General features: G+C 37.3%; 1 protein-coding gene across 1 annotated transcript in view; it reads left to right on the forward strand.

The window, feature by feature from the left end:
* Positions 1–20,681, forward strand: part of GYS2 (glycogen synthase 2) — a 52,154-nt gene that overhangs the window by 28,373 nt on the left and 3,100 nt on the right. Inside the window, exons 8-14 of the mRNA XM_039238592.1 lie at positions 1,608–1,714; positions 2,614–2,673; positions 3,603–3,681; positions 4,437–4,550; positions 14,947–15,073; positions 18,381–18,476; positions 19,404–19,567. Of these exons, the coding sequence (XP_039094523.1) occupies positions 1,608–1,714; positions 2,614–2,673; positions 3,603–3,681; positions 4,437–4,550; positions 14,947–15,073; positions 18,381–18,476; positions 19,404–19,567 (747 nt within the window). The remainder of the gene's footprint in view (positions 1–1,607; positions 1,715–2,613; positions 2,674–3,602; positions 3,682–4,436; positions 4,551–14,946; positions 15,074–18,380; positions 18,477–19,403; positions 19,568–20,681) is intronic.

Below are 20,681 nucleotides of genomic sequence, written 5' to 3' on the forward strand. Positions count from 1 at the left end.
TAAATATATATATACATATTTAAATAATTTATTGTCAGGTTAGCTAACATACAGTGTATACACTGTAGCCTTGGCTTCAGGAGTAGAGTCCTGTGATTCATCATTTACATATAACACCCAGCGCTTATCCCAACAAGTGCCCTTCTCAATGCCCATCACGCATTTTTCCTGACACCCCCCCCAATCCCTCACCCCCATCAACCCTCAGTTTGTTCTCTGTATTTAAGAGTCTCTTATGGTCTGTGTCCCTCTCTGTTTGTAACTTATTTTTCCTTTCCTTCCCCTATGGTCTTCTGTTAAGTTTCTCAAATTCCACATATGACTGAAAACATATATCCATATTTTTCTGACTGACTTATTTCATTTAGCATAATACTTTCCAGTTCCAATTACATTGTTGCAAATGGCAACATGAGTAGTATTCCATTGTATGTATATACCACATCTTCCTTACCCATTCAATAGTTGATGAATTTGGGCTTTTTCCATTATTTGGCTATTGTTGACAACACTGCTATAAACATTGGGGTACATACGCCGCTATGAATCAGCACTCCTATATCTTTTGGACAAATCCCTAGAAGTGCTATTGTTGGGTTATAGGGTAATTTTATTTTTAATTTTTTGAGGAACCTCCACACTGTTTTCCAGAGTGGCTGGATATATATATATATATATATATATATAATGTTTATTTATTTATTTTGAGAGAGAGAGAGAGTGCAAGCAGGGGAGGGGCAGAGAGAGAGAGAATCCCAAGCAGGCTCTGCACTGAGAGGCTCAAACTCATGGACTGCAAGATCATGACCTGAAGTAAAATCAAGAGTCGGACGCTTCATCAACTGAGCCCTCCAGGTCCCCCTAACAGTCACTTTATTTTTAAGTGTGAGGAAAAAGCCAATTGCTATTTAGATATCAAAGATAATTACAATACTTGGAGAAATTAAAAGAAAGCATTCTTTCAGATAGTACATTTATTCTTTTATAACACAGTGGCTATTCCTGGAGTGAGCCTTTTCTATGACTTCTGTAGATTTTTCTAATGTTAATTTATTTTTGAGAGAGCAGAAACTGGAGAGAGGCAGAGAGAGATGGAGACACAGAATTTGTAGCAGACTCCAGACTCTGAGCTGTCAGCACAGAGCCCAACGTGGGGCTTGAACTCATGAGCTGTGATGTCATGACCTGATCAAAGTTGGAGGCTTACCTGATTGAGCCACCCGGTAGCACCTCCAATCTGAAATTTTAAAGAACTCATTTTGGCCTTCTACCATTAGCTCATTCATATGAATTTTTTTAACCATAGAAAAGCACTGTGACTATCAATAACAATTGCTGTATATTTTATTTAGCTGGTTAATGAAAATATTTTATGTCTGAATTTTCAAATTGTTAATCAATAAATCTCAACTGAAAGCCAAATTAAAATAATATTGCTGAGTCCGTTTCAGGAAAGTGGGTGTAATTTCTCTGTCAATCATAAATAAGTATTCTTTTTATCTAAAGATAATATAAAACACTATTTTTTTTTAAGTTTAAGGTCCATCTATCGATGTTTTCTTTTATCTTTGGTAGTTGACTGGTTGTGTTTCCTAATCCCTCATTAGATGCATAAAAGTGACGTCACGGTGGTGGTGTTTTTCATTATGCCTGCCAAGACAAACAATTTCAACGTGGAAACCCTGAAAGGCCAGGCAGTGCGGAAACAGCTATGGTAATCTCATGTCTTACAAATGTTCTCAAGCAATAATGTAGAGATTTTTTTAACATGCATAATTTCTGATATATCTTTTTGGATTGTATTTTTTTCCCTTAAGATTATTATGGCACAAATGCTACTTGCTTCTCTTCTCATTGGGGTACTATGTCAGATTATGGAATGCCTATAGGACTATGTTACTGTAAAAGCTTTGGAATGAACCACTGTGGAATGATAAAACCTCTGTATAAATCTTTATTATTTTTATTTTTTTGAAATTTTTAATATTTATTTATTTTTGAGAGACAGAGAGAGACAGGGCATGAGCAGGAAATGGGCAAACAGAGAAGAAGACACAGAATCTGAAGCAGGCTCCAGGCTCTGAGCTGTCAGCACAGAGCCCAAAGCAGGGCTTGAACCCATGAACTGTGAGATCATGACCTGAGCTGGGGTCGGACACTCAACCAACTGAGCCACCACGGTGGCCCTAGAAATCTTTAAAGACGGGTTGAACTTACAGAAAAAATTATTGTGAACATTTTAAAACTAATGCCAAAGTAAAGAGATTAGTATAATGACCCCCTACATGCCCATAGCCCATATTCAACAATCATCACAGAATTTCCCCATCTTATTACATCTGTACTTCCAGCCACTCCCACTCCCTGCCATCCTCACCTGAATGTCATCAAGCAAAACAATGTGGAGCTCTGTGGAATGCTCAGTGTGTTCTGCTGCCTCAGCTCTGGAGGTTTTAACTCGAGCTAGATTGGCAACTAGGAAAAGCAGTAGAAGAGCTTGTACCAAAGGACCTGTAATTTCAAAGAATGCACTGACAAAACATCAGCATGGCCATGACAGACAAAGATTATAACTTGTGACACTTTAAATTATAAATCTTCCAATTTGTACAGGGACATTGCACATTCTGTGAAGGAAAAATTTGGAAAGAAACTCTATGACGCATTACTAAGGTAGGTGCTGGGAATACTGAACACTTCAAACGTTTTAGGGCTTCACTATTCAAATTTAACAATTTACACTATAATGTGTTTCTTTTGTTCCAAACATAAAAGAATTGGTAGACTTTAAATATGTATTATGTCATGTGAATAGGTTTTGTTTTACCTTTCACCTGACATATAGTTATAAACAAGTTGTACAAATGAGAACATATTTACATATGCAAATAGATTCTAATTCAGTGCGACTCTCATTAAGGGTTAATATGTCAGTGTGAAACTGAGGGAGATTTCACAAGATGTTTGAGTCAAAAAATACATTGACTTTATATATTAAATACATATATTTACTTACATATTAAAATATTTATCAAATTAATTAATGTTAATTAATCTATATTTAATTTATGAATAATAAACATTAAATATATAAGGTAAATAAAATATATAAATTTATAAAATAAAATCTAAGTAACCAAATCAAATTAAAATGTATTATAAAATAATATATATAAAATATATGGATTTTGTTATATGAAGAGAAAGCTGTGTTGTCTTCTGATTGATAGTGGCAAGCATGCATCATTTCCTTTTTCCAGTAAAAATGTCAACTCATAGATGGACACTTATGGCCACTTTGGAACATGGTACACAAGAGTAGGGAAAATATAATGAAACTGTCCTTCTAATGATCAACATTAATGGTTAAGAATTTTTAATTTTCTTTTATGCTATCAAAATTGTTCTTTTATCAAACTTCTTTATGCCTTAGGAATTTGTCTAGAAACTTCATCAGGAAACCATGTTTTTATTTTTATATTTATATAAAATCATGTTTTATATTAATTATTGAAGTGCTTAGAACAGAGTCTGATGCATGGGAAACACTGGATTAATGCCATTTATTTTTATTTTTGTTATTAACATTGTTTTCCCCACAGAGGAGAAATACCTGACATGAACAACATTTTGGATCGAGATGATGTAACAATTATGAAAAGAGCCATCTTTTCAACTCAGGTAAAAAGAAAAGAGTGCCCATCACTTCCCGAGATTGTTAAAGTTAATTTATACCAATATTTTAATTTATTGGAATGGACTAGTTTGGGAAATGTTTAAACCTGAGAGCTAGAAAAGTCATTCTCATGCATTCACCTAAATGACAACTTTGCTTGTTTTATGGGTACTTTTCAGGGCTCCTTTGAAAATGTTCATGAAATGTATCTTGTATCCACTTAAAAAACTCATTTGGAACCAATATATCCATTTGAAAAACTGTTTATATTGTTATGACAATAAAATAGTCCCTAAAATTTTCAAAAAGCAGAGCATTTTGAGTCATGATAGAGAAAAGGCTAATGTTTCTCAGTTGAGTGAACTTATTGCAAAAAACGGAAGATAGGTGTGACATCTTGTCACAGTAGTAAGGCATCAGGAACCATCAGAAGACAGCCCTGCTAGAAGAATCCAGGAAAGGCATTCATGTTGAGTCAAGATTTCAGGACACCTTCATTCTAAATAGATCCTAAAAATAGTCAAGAAGTCTAGGCCTTTCACATAGTGGCTGCAGGCGAAAAAGAACAGTATCATAACATCCAAAGAAAGTTCTTCAACCCATTATCCTCCTCTGAAACACACACAAAACTTAGTCATCATCATTACTGTCATTTCAGAGGACTGAAGGCTGAATGATATGTTGCCAATGACCTATTGTTGAAATTAGTCACACATTAATTCTTTCCACAATTGACATTTTCTTTCCTCTGTGACTTCAGCGACAGTCTTTGCCTCCAGTGACCACTCACAACATGATTGATGACTCCACTGATCCCATCCTCAGCACCATTAGACGGATCGGACTTTTCAACAGCCGCACAGACAGAGTCAAGGTAGAACTGATTGTTTACATAGGGCATTTCAAAATGACATAGGATATATTTTTTGAGAGTTTATTAGAAGCCTCCCATTTGTTTTGACACCTATCGGAACTATTTCAGACGATATTTCTTTAAAAAATTTTTAATATTTAATTATTTTTGAGAGAGAGACAGAGCATGAGCAGGGGAAGGGCAGAAAGAAGGGGAGACACAGAATTTGAAACAGGCTCCAGGCTTTGAGTTGCCACCATAGAGCCCGCGATGTAATGCTTGAACTCAGGAACAGGGAGATCATGACCTAGGCCAAAGTCAGAGGCTTAACCAACTGACCATCCAGGTGTCCCTCAGAAGATATTTCTAAAAAAATCTAATTCTATTTCCTGTCTTGGGTGATTAAAATATAATGACTATTTTAGTATCATGCTTAACATTGTACAAGACTGTCAGTAAGAATAAGGAAATTTCCTCATTTTTAATGATACAAATATATTCTAAGAATTACTTTAATTAATAATTAAATCACTCTCTGAGATGAGTGTGACTTTTCTTTGTTTCTTCCTGATAAAGTTCAACTTTAAGTGGGTACTACAAGAAACTTCTGGTTTCAGAGATATTTTTATAGAATTTTCTATAAACCAATTCATTATTTTGACCCTTGAGTTTCTACAATGATTAAGCACAGTGTTTGTTGTATGAATAAGACCTGGTTTCTGCCACTGTGGAGCTTAGTCTATAGGACATTTACTGAGGGCCTAATGTGTTCCAGGTACAGTAGTAGGTGTGGGGTACAATGGTGAACATGTAAACAGATAGTTGCTGATCCCTACTCAATCCCATTCACCAGTATTCAAGATCAGGTTGTCACAAGCTTTTACCAATCTTTTCAAAGGTCTCACTTTTCCTTCTTTCTTTCACCTTTAGCAGATGACCTGAGAATTCGATGAGATCTAAATTCCTTCAGTACCCCTCAAATATAAATTTTGATCTATTATTACTTCTTTTCCTTTCAGTGCTGAGGGTTATTCTGGGACCTCATTGACCTGTTACTCCTTACTTATACTCCAGGTTTACTAGCTCCTTCCCTTGCTGTCTACAAATATTCCTTAAATTTTCTCACATTAATAAGCAAATAAGCTTTGCCTTAACCTGATCTCCTCTTGGTGTTTTTAAATATTTCAGTCTTTTTTACACTTCTCTGCAAAATTTCCTGTAAAAAAAAAAAAGTCCATTCGTACATTCATTCCTCATCTTGCATTCACTCTTTGATACACTTGATACAGACGTGAGTGGGTGTGGTGGAGGGAGACAAGTTAAGGATGCCTCACCACAGTACAGGTGAAAGATGATAAGGGCCCCTTAGGATGGCCATGCCGAAAGTACTGGAGAAGATGACGGAACAATGAGAAATGTGGTTGCATATAGAAAAGATCATCTTAGTGACCCACGGTCATTGGGAAGGAAAAAGAGGCTGAAGGCAAGAATGATAGCCTCCTAGCTTCATTATTTAATCAATACTTTCTAAAATCTAAGGAAAGGCTTTATCAGAAGTTGGCTTGAGGATCACGTCATGAATTGAGTTCAGTTTTTGATAGAGTGAGTCTGAGTTACATGTGAGCTATTCAAATAGAGATGTTTCATGGGTACTTAGAAAACAGAGTCTGGGGTTTAGAAGGGAACTGTCAGTGCAGGGGCAGCAGGAGATGTCAAGGAATGACAAACCTGCCATCCTGGAAGACCGGCTTGAATGAGCAGAGAAAAGTGTTGACCCAAGAAAACTTCAAGATTTAAGAGATTAGAGGAAAAGTCAGTAAAAGAAAGGAGCAAGAGTTAGAACAGGAAAAAATATCTCAGAAATAAAGGCCTGAGGAATTTTCATGATAGTAGATGGTAACAGCTCATAGTACAGAATTACATGATCAAAGCTGTTTATAAAATGTCCTACACAGTGTTACCCATACATTTAAAAACACATTCTCCACACACACACTCATGCATACATAGACACATACACATATGTATGTGCTATAAAATTATGGGTAACTTATTTTCTCATTTGTGTTTCTGCAGTTCCAAAATTTTTACCCATAGCACACATCACATAATAGGCAGTCTACAAATTTTTCCCTGAAAATGCAAGGATGTATCTCCCAAGAGTGCACCATCCTTTATGTTTTTCAACACAATTGGATCTGCAGAAACGTACCTTACTTCAGAGGGGCATCAGCACTAATTTGACCTTGTTTTTCTCAAGTTTTTTTTTTTCTCTTAGAAAGGAGCTGTGACAGAAGGAAAACTTATGAATTTCTTCTCAGTTTTACAGAACTTTGTATGTCATACATATTTAAGTCTGTGGTTCTTCCCCTGAGGATAATCTGTCGGGTGCCTGGCACATGATAGCATAGTAAATACAGATGGAACCGGAAGCATGGATCCCTGGCTGTGGTTCAGGCTTCCTTTGCCCTTGGGAAGATTGAGCCTGGAAGGTCTCTTGAAATTAAGAGCTCTGCACAAAGTATGCTTTGCTGATCTCTGTTGTTGTTGTTGTTGTTAAGTATGGTAACAGTGAAGCAATTTCTCAGGAATGGACAAGTACATTATTTGTTAAGTACGTCAAACACTTTCATACCTCCATGTCTATGCTATTGTTATTCTCTCTTTCTGGAGTGCCCTTATCTCAGCCACTCTAACAATTCCTTTGGGATCCAACCTAGAAAGTCATGGCTCCCTTGCATTTTTTTCTTAATGTCCATTCACTTGCTCCAGACAGAACAATTTCTTCCTTCCCTGCATTCTCAAGATGCTTTATATCACTGCAAATTAGGAATCATCACACTGAATTATTTGTATTTTTTAAAATATATATGTCCATTCCTCCAGGAAGACTGGGAGTTCTTTGAGGCAGCAATAGTGTCTCATATACATTTTCTCAGTTTTCATTCTCTGAGAAGCAGACACCAAGACAGGATTAGATGTGAAAACACTTGTTGGCAAAAATGCCTGTAAAGGATAAAGAGGTTGAAGTTCAAAGCAGGCAGGGAGGGATAGTCAGACAGGGTGAAGAGAAAGGGGAGGAAGGAAGAGGAGGGAAGACCCACAGGCTACAGCCCAGTTCTAAAAATTGCTCAACCTTTTTTTTTTTTACAGAAAGAAAAGTCAAATGTCATTAATAAAAACTAGAATTAATAAAATTCACAAATACATGAAAAATATACACACATAGCATCACCATATAGTGACTCATGACCCCTAACATAGCTGGTCAGTTAGGGGAAGGAAATACACATGCACACATACACATACACACAAAGGCACATGCACTCCTGTGCCCACAAACAAAAACAGTTTTCAACAGTACAATCAATCTATAGCTAACACAGATTCAAAATTATTTTACAATACTTCATTTCTTAATACAAAAGATGCCCATGTGAGGTGTGTGTGTGTGCGTGCACGCACGCGCGCGCATGTGTGTGTATTGTGGTTTACTGTTGACTTATTTAAAATATGTTAAATGTTACTACATATGTCATTTCCCTGTATCTAAACCTTTCCTTTATGTTTTACTTTCTCATGCTTTGTTCACCTACCAAGCAGTTTCAGATTGGTAGGCAGATGGGTGCCTTATTCCGTGAGCAATTGAATACAACAATTTTAGTAGGATTCCTATTCGCAGTAGGGATTTTTCCAAACAAGCATCACCCATTAAAAGAATCTTTGGTTGGGCGGAAATGAGTTGGCCCTCGTCCCAACCCCTGCCAGGCCTATAGATTAAGAGTAGCTGCTGTAGTTTCTCCAGAGTGGAGGCAGTTGGGGCTGTCAATCAAGATCCCTTGTCTGGCTTTAAATCTCTGCCGTTTAATCAATTTATAAATTTACATAATGTACCTCAGTCTTCTCATCTGTGAAATGGTGGTCAAATAGGCCTGCGCTCACAGAACTGTTGTGAAGATTAAATAAGTGATGGATGTTACAGTACCTGGTGCATAATAATGCAGTATAGATGTTCGCTTTTATCTGTACTTAACCCAGTACCTAGCAAATTCTGGTCTCAATAATGCTTAGAAAAGAGGTGTGGGGGCGCCTGGGTGGCTCAGTCAGTAAAGTGTCCAACTTCGGCTCAGGTCATGATCTCACGGTTCGTGGGTTCGAGCCCCGTGTCCGGCTCTGTGCTGACAGCTAGCTCAGAGCCTGGAGCCTGTCTTCAGATTCCGTGTCTCCCTCTCTCTCTGTGACCCTCGCCTGCTCGTGCTGTCTCTATCTCTTTCTCAAAAATAAATTTTAAGTTCATAGCAGCACTCTCCACAATAGCTAAAACATGGAAAGAGCCTAAGTGTCCATCAACGGATGAATGGATCAAGAAGATGTGGTTTATCTATACCATGGAATACTACATGGCAATGAGAAACAATGAAATCTGGCCATGTGTAGCAACATGGATGGACCTTGAGGGTGTGATGCTGAACGAAATAAGTCAGGCAGAGAAAGACAAATATCATATGTTTGCACTTATAGGAGGGTTAAGAAGAACTTAACAGAGGACCATGGGGGAGAAGAAGGGGGGAAATGGTGGGGGAAAGGGAGAGAGGCAAACCATGAGAGACTCTTGAATGCTGAGAAACAAACTGAGGACTGATGGATGTGGGGGGGAGGGGGAGATGGGCATGGAGAGAGGGCACTTGTGGGGATGAGCACTGGGTGTTATATGGAAACCAATTTGACAATAAACTATGTGTAAAAAAAAATAAAATAAAATAAAATTATGACAAATCCAGAAAAAAAATTTTTAAACATTAAAAATTAAAAAAAGAAAAGAAAAGAGGTGGGAACAGTTTGATGAGGGTAGAGAATGGAGGACTTATCTTTGCCTTGAGGACTTGATAATGTTTTATAAAAGGGATGACAAATAAGCTAGATCTTGATTGACTAGCAGGACTTTATCAAGCCGGTACCAGTTCATCATGCAGATAGCAGGCAGAGGAAGTAGATAAAAAAGCACAGAGATATAAAAGCATATGGCTTATGTAGAATGCATGGAGAAAGAAGTTTGTCTCATACAAATTATGTTTGTACAGTTAAACTCATGAATCTTTTGAGACATTCATTGATTATTATCGTAAGGCAAACACACACAAGAAATAAAAGAATTTCGTGCTCGCTTCAGCAGCACATATACTAAAGAAATAAAAGAATTTCATTCCAATATACATACCAATATACACTCAAAGCACTGAGATAAATTTTGGTCAATTCAGAATCAAGTGTTTCATTTTACGAATGCTATCCTTTAAAAGCTTAACTAATCTAAGTGCCTTTTTGATCACCTGTATATTTATAGAACAGTACCGACTGATTCTTAACCATCAGAGTGGATTGACTACCTCTCCATATGAATGTGGCCATTAGATTCAAGAAGCGTTGCAGATTATTTTGAATTTGGATTTATCATCAATTCTATCTCAACATTGTGTAGTGGGGAAACCCTACAATGCAGATTCTAGGTCTTGACCCTGTGCCACCACTCAGTGAAAGTAAATTAACTTCCTGGGATCTTGATTCCCTCACAGGATAAATATGGCCAGGCAACTTTTGGGTTTTTATTTGTTTTTTCCCTACTGATCCAGGGCCTGCTGTGAGCTAGGTGCTTTGCTGGGGGCTTTTGTACACAGGGTCTCATTTAACCCTCCCTATAACCTTGGGCTGACCTCTAACATCCTTTCCTCTGCCCTGGGGCCCTGCAATTGACTGTTTAGGGCCCACAGCAGCTGTTTTCTTATTTTAGTTGTGCTGTCATTCTGTTTGGGTGGAAACAAAATGAATGAGCCATGATGCTTTCATGTTCCAAAATGGGCTTTGGAGAGTACAAATTTTCCTAGACCTGGAAATGCCAAAGTAGGCACAATGAGTTTTGAATCCCTGTTTACTGATATTTGCCAGGAGTAGAGTGGGCTGCCCATATGATGATGGCCTGGACACAGTCAGTATCTGTGTCTCTGTCACTTTTCCTGGTGCAGTACTTTGCACATGATAGGAACTCAGGTCTTGTTTTATGGAGGAAAACATTTTACCTATTTTTACTTTGTTATTTGTGATTTTTATGATTGAATAAACTGTCATTTTTTAGGTACTAGTTTTGGATATTTTACTAGTTTATTTTTTAAGTTTTACCTATCTCCTATTTACGGATCTCCTGTGATATAAATAATGTTTATAATTTATTTCTAAAATTAGGATAATATTGGGTGCCTGGGTGGCTCAGTCAGTTAAGTGTCCTACTGTTGATTTCGGCTCAGGTCATGATCTCAAGGTTATTGAGTTTCAGCACCATATTGGGCTCCACTCTGACAGTGCGGAACCTACTTGGGATTCTCTCTTTCTGCCCCTCTCCCACTCGTTCTCTCTCCCTCTCTCTATCTCTCTTTCTCAAAAGAAATAAATAAATAAACTAAAAAAACAAAATAAAATAAAATTAGGGTAATGAGAATGTCATGATTCTGCTAGGATTAAATGAAATAATATATGAGAACATTATTTATAATATAGAAAATATCATATAACTGTTATTGTTCTTATATACCCAAATTAAGATTTTTCTTGAAAGTAATCTCTTTAGAAAAATATATAAAAGTTTATACTTTGGAAAAATATATACTTATTCTTTTATTATATTATAGCATGTATATATGCAATATAAATAATATATATGTATATATCATGTGATATATACATATTATAAGCATATATTATATTATGTCTGTTATATATGTGTGTATATGATGTATGTGATGTATATATACACAATATAAATACTATAATATATATATAGTATATACATTTTATTTATACATATAATCCCAATACTTTTAAATCAGATTTCATTTATTTATTTTCTAAACTTTTTTTCTTTTTTTAAGTTTACTTACTTATTTTAAGAGAAAGAGAGAAAGAGCACAAGTGTGAGAGGGGCACAGAGAGAGGGAGAATCCCAAGCACTATCAGCTTGGAACCAGGTGGGAGACTTAAACTTATGAACTGTGAGATCATGACCTGAGCTGAAATCAAGAGTCAGACACTCAACTAACTGCGCCACCCAGGTGCCCTCAGGTTTTATTTATTTTTAATAACTAATTAACTATGGGGAGAAACTGACAAATTGTCTAATAATGATTCAAGAAAAACTTTAATAATTAGGAGAAATAAGAGAATTCTTTCATCCAGGTCACCAGTTAAGTAGCTATTCTATTCACAGCTTTCCAATGATAGCCATTCTCTCTCTTGACCCTGCCTTTTTAAAAAATGTTTTATTTATTTCTGAAAGAAAGAGAGAGACAGTATGAGCAGGGGAGGGTCAGAGAGAGAGGGAGACACAGAATCTGAAACAGGCTCCAGGCTCTGAGCTAGCTGTCAGCACAGAGCCTGACGCGTGGCTCGAACCCATAAGCCGCGAGAACATAACCTGAGCCGAAGCCAGGCGTTTAACCGACTGAGCCACCCAGGTGCCCCTCTCTTGTCCCTGCCTTTGTATAACATTGTAGGCAGTGTAGTCCCAGTAGTGGCTCATACCAGCACACAAGACCCAGTTGGTAAATTTTCAAAAATTTTGTGAGCCAGTTTTAAAAATAGCGATTTTTAAAAATTAAATTATATCAACTGGGGCGTCTGGGTGGTGCAGTTGGGTGAGCGTCCAGCTCTTAATTTCAGCTCAGGTCATGATGCCAGGGTTGTGGGAACAAATTCCATGTCAGGTTCTGTGCTGAGTGTGGAGCCTGCTTAGGATTCTCTCTCTCCCTCTGCCCCTCTTCTCTGCTTGCACACTCTTGCTATCTCTCTAAAATAATTTTCTTAATTAAATATTAAAAATTAAAAAATTAAATTACATCAGCTTAAAAATATAAATCAATTATATTAAATTGACATTTATATGACATTTATCTCTGAAGGAATCAACATTCATGTCAGAACTACATTTAGCAGTTGAAATCATGACTTGGATCTGAATACAGGATTTTGGCCGAAGTCAACAAAAGCATTTGGGAACATTTAGTCATCTAGAATTTATAATAAGGAGTACATTGCACATATTTTAATAGACTTTATTCTTTAGGGAAGTTTTAGATTCATGGCAAAATTGAGCAGAAAGTACAGAAATTTCCCATATACTCCTGCACAGGCACATATGTAGCCTTCCCCACTATCAACATCCCACACCATAATGGTATATTTGTTACAATTGATGAACATCTATTGACACATTATTAGCCACCAAGATCCATAGTTTACATTGTTTTTTAAAAAAATTTTTTAATGTTTTATTTATTTCTGAGAGAGAGAGAGAGAGACAGCATGAGCAAGGGAGGGTCAGAGAGAGAGGGAGTTACAGAATCTGGAACAGGCTCCAGGCTCTGAGCTAGCTGTCAGCACAGAGCCCAACATGGGACTCGAACCCATGAACCGTGAGATCATGACCTGAGCCAAAGTCGGACTTTGGACACTTAACCAACTGAGTCACCCAGGCATCCCCATATTTTACATTGTTATACTCTTGGTGTTTGCACTTTCTATGAGTTTTGATAAACGTATAATGACATGTATCCATCTTCATAAAAATCATACAGAATAGTTTCACTGCCGTAAAAGTCTACTGTGCTCTGCTTATTCAACCCTGCCCCCAACGGATCCCTGATCTTATTTATTGTCTCCATAGTTTTGCCTTTTCCAGAATGTTGTATGCTTGGAATCCTACAATATTTAGCCTTTTCAGATTAGCTTTTTATTTCACTTAGTAATGTACATTTAATTTTTTTCCATTTACACGTTTCTTCATTGCTTGCTAGCTCATTTCTTTTTAGCACTGAAAAATATTCCACTGTCTGGATGTATGACAGTTAATTTATTCACTCACCTATTAAAGGATATTTTGACTGCTCCTAAGGTTTATCAGTTATGAATAAAGCTGATACAAATATCTGTGTGAATGTTTTTGTGTGTACATTGTTTTATTATTTGAAAATTGTATGCTATACATCCTTTATATCAGTAAAATGTGTAGTAAACTTATGTACAAATATATATTTATATTTTGATTGTTCTTTCTTAAACATTTACCTGGACACCACTGCTTTAAAAAGCCATGGTCAACACTTTGACTTTTACTCTGAGTGAAAAGGCAAGCTACTGAAGGATTTTTGAGCAGGGGAGTGGTTGGCATTTTTAAAGGTTCCCTCTAGTTGTATTGAGTAGACACTTTGGCAGAACAGAAGCAGGGAGATAAGTTAGGAGGTGTTTACCTCAAGGTGAGAGAGGATTGAGATTCGGGTGAAGGCTTCTAGTCTGATCTAATCTAGATTAGATGCCTGGTATCTCTGTCTCTTAGCTCTGTTACTCTGGGCTAACTAGTGCATGGGGCAATGGATGGTGGCCTATTACAAAGCTCCCCTTTTTCCTGCTCCAGGTAGGAGCAAATTGAGAAATAAGACAAGTCAGCCATTAAAAACAAAAAAGCAGGAGAAGAAGAGGAAAAGTAGTTGGGGAGAGGGAGGGAAGCAAGCCATGAGAGACTCTTGAATGCTGAGGGCTGAGGTGGGTGGGAGAGAGGGGAAGGGGGGTGATGGGCATGGAGGAAGGCACTTGTTGAGGTGGGTGGGAGAGAGGGGAAGGGGGGTGTTGGGCATGGAGGAAGGCACTTGTTGGGATGAGCACTGGGTGTTATATGTAAACCAACTTGACAATAAACTATAAAATAAAAAAATAAAATCTTTATTGTTGGGATGCCTGATTGCCTCAGTTGGTAGAGCATGTGATTCTTTTTTTTTTTTTTTAATGTTTTACTTATTTCTAGGAGAGAGAGAGAGAGAGACAGCGTGAGCAGGGGAGGGTCAGAGAGAGAGGGAGTCACAGACTGAAACAGGCTCCAGGCTCTGAGCTGGCAGTCAGCACAGAGCCCGACGCGGGGCTCGAACCCACGAACCGCGAGATCATGACCAAAGCGAAAGTCGGAGGCTTAACTGACTAAGCCACCCAGGTGCCCCTAGAGCATGTGATTCTTGATCTCAGGGTTTTAAGTTTGAGCCCCATGTTGAGTGTAGAAATTACTTGGAAATAAAATCTTTTAAAAAGTACCTTTATTGTAAATATCTGGGTTGAAAGATGTAGTTTAGCGTGAGAACAAAAATGGACACATTTTTTTTCTCCAATCTAGGCCTTGGACCTGAGGGAAAGTAGGTCCACAGACTAGATACTTAAACAGAATGGAGAGAGAAAAGCACACAAACTTTTTCTTTTTCTTTTTACTCCTCTGTCTCTCTTCCTAAATCTAGAACACAAGGATTCTACAGTATTAAAATAACAAACGATTGATTTTTTGCTTTAATTTCTTCTTTTCTTTTTTCTCATTGGAATTTTCCTTTTTTAGGTGATTTTGCACCCAGAGTTCCTATCCTCCACCAGCCCCTTATTACCTATGGATTATGAAGAGTTTGTTCGAGGTTGTCATCTTGGAGTATTTCCATCATACTATGAACCATGGGGTTATACTCCAGGTATATGGCTTTTATAGACTGGGGAATGTTTTAAATTTTATTAATTTAATATTTTATGCACATAGATACATTATCAAAGCTGATATGTAATTCTACCAAGGTTAATACATCATATTAATTATACATCATATTACAAAGAAAAAGAATGTTTTACAAAGGTTACATATTACTGAGTTATCTCTACCAGTACCAATCTATTCAATGTATAGGAGAAATTGACTACAGGTAGGTTTAATATGAAAAACAGTGGTCCAGCAAAAGTATTCTCTAAAACTTATTTCAGAATGGGTTTTTTTAAATCAATGGATATATTTGATTTTTAATAGAGAACACATTTATATAGTTAAAGAGATAAATAGTATAAGAAGGTGTACAGTAAAAGTTTTCTTCATATACTTGTCATTCAAAAAAGAGGTACTTTTAGGATAAAATGCCAATTCAGTAGTAGGTATTATGACCGGTGACATCATTCCATTCAGGCCCTCCTACCTCTCCATCCTCCTTTGTTCTTTTCTGCTCAGTGGTGGATTCTCAGATCCACTGTCTATTTTCCTTTTTGTCCCCTATAAGCATGGATCATTAGTATCAAGAGAACTCAATTCGTATTTGTACAGAAATGTCTATTAAAAAGGAAACAAATACTTTAAATGCAAGACAATGAAAAGAATATAATACTGACTTTTCCTTCTCATATTGGCAATCAGAGATTTCCCTTTTTATATAAATATAATTCCATTTAGAATTTTAAAAGAAAAGTTTCAGAAAACATTTTTACGTATAATGAATACATTTTGCTTTCTGATCTCAAGGTCATCACTGCCCAGGAGAGGTGACAGCAGTCAAGGTTAGGAAGATCATAGGTTGAATTATGAAAAGGAAGAATTTTTCTAATCTTTGTATTCTCATCCCAGAGTTTCAACATAGAATTTAAAATTCTATATAGGGAGGTGTTTGGGAGGCACAGTCAGTAAAGTGTCCATCTGGGGCTCAGGTCATGATCTTATGGTTGGTGAGTTTGAGCCGCATCAGGCTCTCTGCTGTCAGCACAAAACCCGCTTTGGATCCTCTGTCTCCCTCTCTCTGCCCCTCCCCCTCTGGTTTCTCTCTCTCTCTCTCTCTCTCAAAAATATAAACATTTAGAAGAAATAAGAATAAATTTTATGTAAATAAGATCTTATCTTTACAATAGGAGCAACATGAAGTCTCTGCATCTTTTAACATAAGGTGCTATTCTATCGTTTTAAGTTCCACCAAGAATAATTTGCCAGCAGCTGTAAAAACATTAAACTTGTGAGGGAAAATAGATAAAAGATTATCTCTTCCTGAAACATGACACAGGAAAGTTATTCATCTAACTCTTCGAGCTATCTCTCTTGTAGTTCTAAAAATTGTTATGGGTATCTGTTCACTTTTGTAAAGATGATATCTTCACACGTCATCTTCAGTTGTTTACAATAGAGTATCTATCTTTTAAGATATATGGAAATACACATTTTACTGATGGATTGAACATTTTGTTATTGACTTTTGTTCCTATTATTTCTAAGAAGTAACATACTTTATTATCAAGGAAGTTTCAAAAGTAAAGAAGCACAAAACTAAGCATGAGTGACTGAGGGATATGGGAAGTCATTTATGTTGGGTAATGAGAATGTTCTATAAATTACAGACAACTTTCCACTAAAAGTCATTTTATAGGACAAAGATAAACTTAACCTAAATGATGGAGGAGATATATCGAGTGTTTTAAGATAAAGGCCACCAAAAGTGTTATAAAAGATAAGTAGATAGAAAAAGAAGGTTGAGAAATACTCCACGGTGAATGAGTCATTCTGTTTTGAATTAACTAAAGGAAGTTGGCCACTCCTCACCTAACCTATAGTTACAGAAATAACAATACCTCTTCGGTGATATAAGTTTGGTGTTAACATGTTAGATAACTCTATTTTTTTTTTTAGAATAACTTTTTATCTGATACTAAGTTTAACATACTCCAGACAGTATTCATTTAAGTCTGTGTTTTGTGTTTTGAGAAAATCCAATGAATATTAGCACTTGCTCCATTAAATTCATTCAATGAACATATACTGAGGTTATGGGTACCTGGCATTTCAATACATGTGTGTTAATGAGTATTTAATAAAAATAAGGTTCAGTGAACTTGTGTGGAATTGTAGGCAAAATTATTTATACATATATGCATAAGAATTTTTCTGGGAAGAAATTCCAAATTTTCATTAGATTCTTGTATGAATCAATAATCCCTCTCTCATTTTCTCCTCCACCAACCCCTCCCTCTAAAATTAGAAAACCAAATCTCTCTAGAGCTAAACCATGAGGAAACACTTGCAGAGCAGAAGAAAAGGCCACTGTCCAAATAATATTACTTCTTGAGTAGTGGGGAAATCTTTTTTTTTTTTAACCCAACACCACCAGCCAACCAAGAGTAATTCCATAATCAAATATAAATTCCTTGTTAAAAATGCAGACATCCTTGTGAGAAGCAACACTTCTTTTTTTTTTTTTTAAGTTTATTTATTTATTTTGAGAGAGAGAGAAAGAGAGGGTGTGTGCAAGCGGGGGAGGGACAGGGAGAGAAAGAATCCCAAGTAGGCTCCACACTGTCAGTGTGCACCCTGACATGGGCCTCAATCCCAGGAATTGTGAGATCATAACCTGAGGTGCTCAACTGACTGAGCCACCCACGTGCCCTGAGAAGTAATACTTCTTAAAAAATATATATATACCCACTATTTTATGAAAAACAGGTTTTGCCTAGAAGGTGAGAAATGACTGGGGAGGCTCTGGGTTCAGTGAACACTTGGGGAAGTGGAGGGGGTCCGTGGCATGGCACATTAATTTGATAGGATTTGCTTATGTCCAATACCTATTCACCAACACCTCAAACTCACCACTTACTCGGAGACACACAGCTTAGAATGGAGCAAAAAACAAACCAGATGGAATGAGAGAGGCAATGGAGAGTAGCAGTTTTAAACAAGAGCCCTAGAGCTGGGCACCTGCCTTCAAATCCCAGCTCGACCCCATTCCCTGGCTTTGTGACATTGGGCAAATTATTTAACCTCTCTGTGCCTCAATTTCCTCACCTGTAAGATGTAGATGATGACAGTGTCACTTCACATGGTTGTTGAGATTACATGAGTTAATACATGTAAAGAGCTTAGTACTGTGCTTGGTACAAAATAAATATCGCTATTACTAGGCAGACTTGGGCTTTTGCCCCCTCTGCATGCAAAAGAGGATATAGAACTGGTCTGAAGCCAAACATTTCTATTTCCCCTGGCAGCTGAATGCACGGTGATGGGTATCCCCAGTGTGACAACCAACCTCTCCGGCTTTGGCTGTTTCATGCAGGAGCACGTGGCTGATCCTACTGCTTATGGTATGTGAGGTTTTGCATCATTCACCCAACACAGGGAGACATGTCCTCTAACCAAACGAAGCACGGGGTCTTTACGGAGCCTAACTCTAAAGCTATCCTGATAATTAAAGTAATGCTTTTACCTCTTGTTTAATTCAAAGTAGATTTAATTATGTGCTTCATAAAAATGCTATTAATATTAAATATATTGCCCAAAAGACAAACTATAAAACCAATGCTAAACTTGGGCAAATCTTGCCCTTTTATCTTTTTATTTTCTGAGCCGGTTTGGCCCTTTACTACCTAGAAGGGACATTACAGTAACCGTGGCTTTAGAGTACGTAGATTAGTCAGTGTCATTATTTTAAGGATCTGTGCCAAGTTAGCAAAATCCATTTAATTGTTTAAGATGGCAGAAAAATTTGCATACTATCATCTCTGTGTCCATGTTGCCTAGCAACAAGAAAAGCGAGATGGGATGGACTATCGATCGGCCCACACATTGCCATGCCAATTTCCTGGTCTATGCTTGCATTGTCACAGTTCTCTTTCCTCAGGCTAGAGCTGTGGTTCTCAGCCAGGGGTGCATGGGGAAACACTGAGGAGACTTAAAATCACTGACACCCAGGTCTCACCCCAGAGATTCTGGTTAGTGAGCAGTCCAGGGGAGAATCCCTGATCCAGGGTTTTCCTCTACTGCCAATTTTTTTTTTTTTTTTTAGCAAGATCCATTGTGTTGGCTGTGTGCCAGTGACAGTGACAAACCATTAGGAAGAAATCTCAGGAAAATACAGCGTTGTATTTTCAAGGCAAAATACAGAGGCAATGGGGGCTGTCAGGGAGTGGGTAATGCATGTGACAGTCTGCAATAGAACGTATGGAATGGGAGAAGTAATATTCCAAAGTTAGCCCTACTTTTATCTGTGCTTTGGTTTTTGTGCCCCTCAGGCATTTACATTGTTGACAGACGGTTCCAATCTCCGGATGATTCTTGCAATCAGCTGACTCAGTTTCTCTATGGATTTTGCAAACAGTCCCGCCGCCAGAGAATTATTCAGAGAAACCGAACTGAGAGGCTCTCCGATCTTCTGGATTGGAGATATCTGGGCAGAGTAAGCAAGTTTGTGATCAAGAGAGCCACTTTTAAAATCCTACTGGAGTATAAAAATTGAGATTCTACTCATAATCTAGAAAGTCAACTCAGTACCATCATTGTTAAGATCTCCAGTAATATTTTCATGTACTTTTTAAAACTTAATATAAGCTCACAAAGTCCTAACTCCAAATCTTCATATTGAGTTTGAGCTTATAACAGCAAGTCTGTCAGAAGCTGGCTGCAATTTTACCAGTTACTGTATAGTCAGTACTTAACTTGATGCATTACAAGTATTGGTTCATGAATATAAGGAAAACATCTAAAGAAACATTTGTATTTTGTTTGACTCTAAGAGAAAACATGACCATATTCCTCGAATGCAGTGGGAATGGGGATAACATTGTTTTTCAAATGACAAGTATAGAAAATACCTCCTTTCTTTTTTTTTTTTAAATGTTTTATTTATTTCTAGGAGAGAGAGAGAGAGAGAGACAGCGTGAGCAGGGGAGGGTCAGAGAGAGAGGGAGTCACAGACTCTGAAACAGGCTCCAGGCTCTGAGCTGGCAGTCAGCACAGAGCCCGACGCGGGGCTCGAACCCACGAACCGCGAGATCATGACCTAAGTGAAAGCCTGATGCTTAACCGACTAAGCCACCCAGGCGCCCCTAGAAAATACCTCCTTTCAATTATGCAATAGGTTTGTAAATACCCAGATGTCTATATATTTTAGCACTGGATGATTTAATAAAATATAAGTTGACTTTGCCTTCACATAATGTATCTCTTTAGATACCACTAAGCTCTCCTGAAAAAAAAATGATAGATGCTGCCGTTTGCACAGTGTCTACACACACTAATGCCAGTGTTCATTACAATCCTGGGTGATTAATTGAACTGTCTGCATTTTATAATGAAACCAGAATGAAAAATGACACTTTTTTTAGCTAAGGTCTAAAGTAGAATTTAAGTCCAGTTTATCTGATTATTCGGGCCCCACCTTTTTCCCATGCCATACTGCTTCTCTGTGGAAGCATACATACTTCTTCTGTGGAATGAAGCTAGGGTTTTCAATCCCCTTAGTGTTCAATTCAGTTTTCGGAGTAAGGTCAGTATGGCTTTTCTCTCCAATA

This window comes from Hyaena hyaena, unplaced genomic scaffold (genome assembly GCF_003009895.1).
Source record: "Hyaena hyaena isolate Hyena2069 unplaced genomic scaffold, ASM300989v1 scaffold_143, whole genome shotgun sequence".
NCBI classification, from domain to species: domain Eukaryota; kingdom Metazoa; phylum Chordata; class Mammalia; order Carnivora; family Hyaenidae; genus Hyaena; species Hyaena hyaena.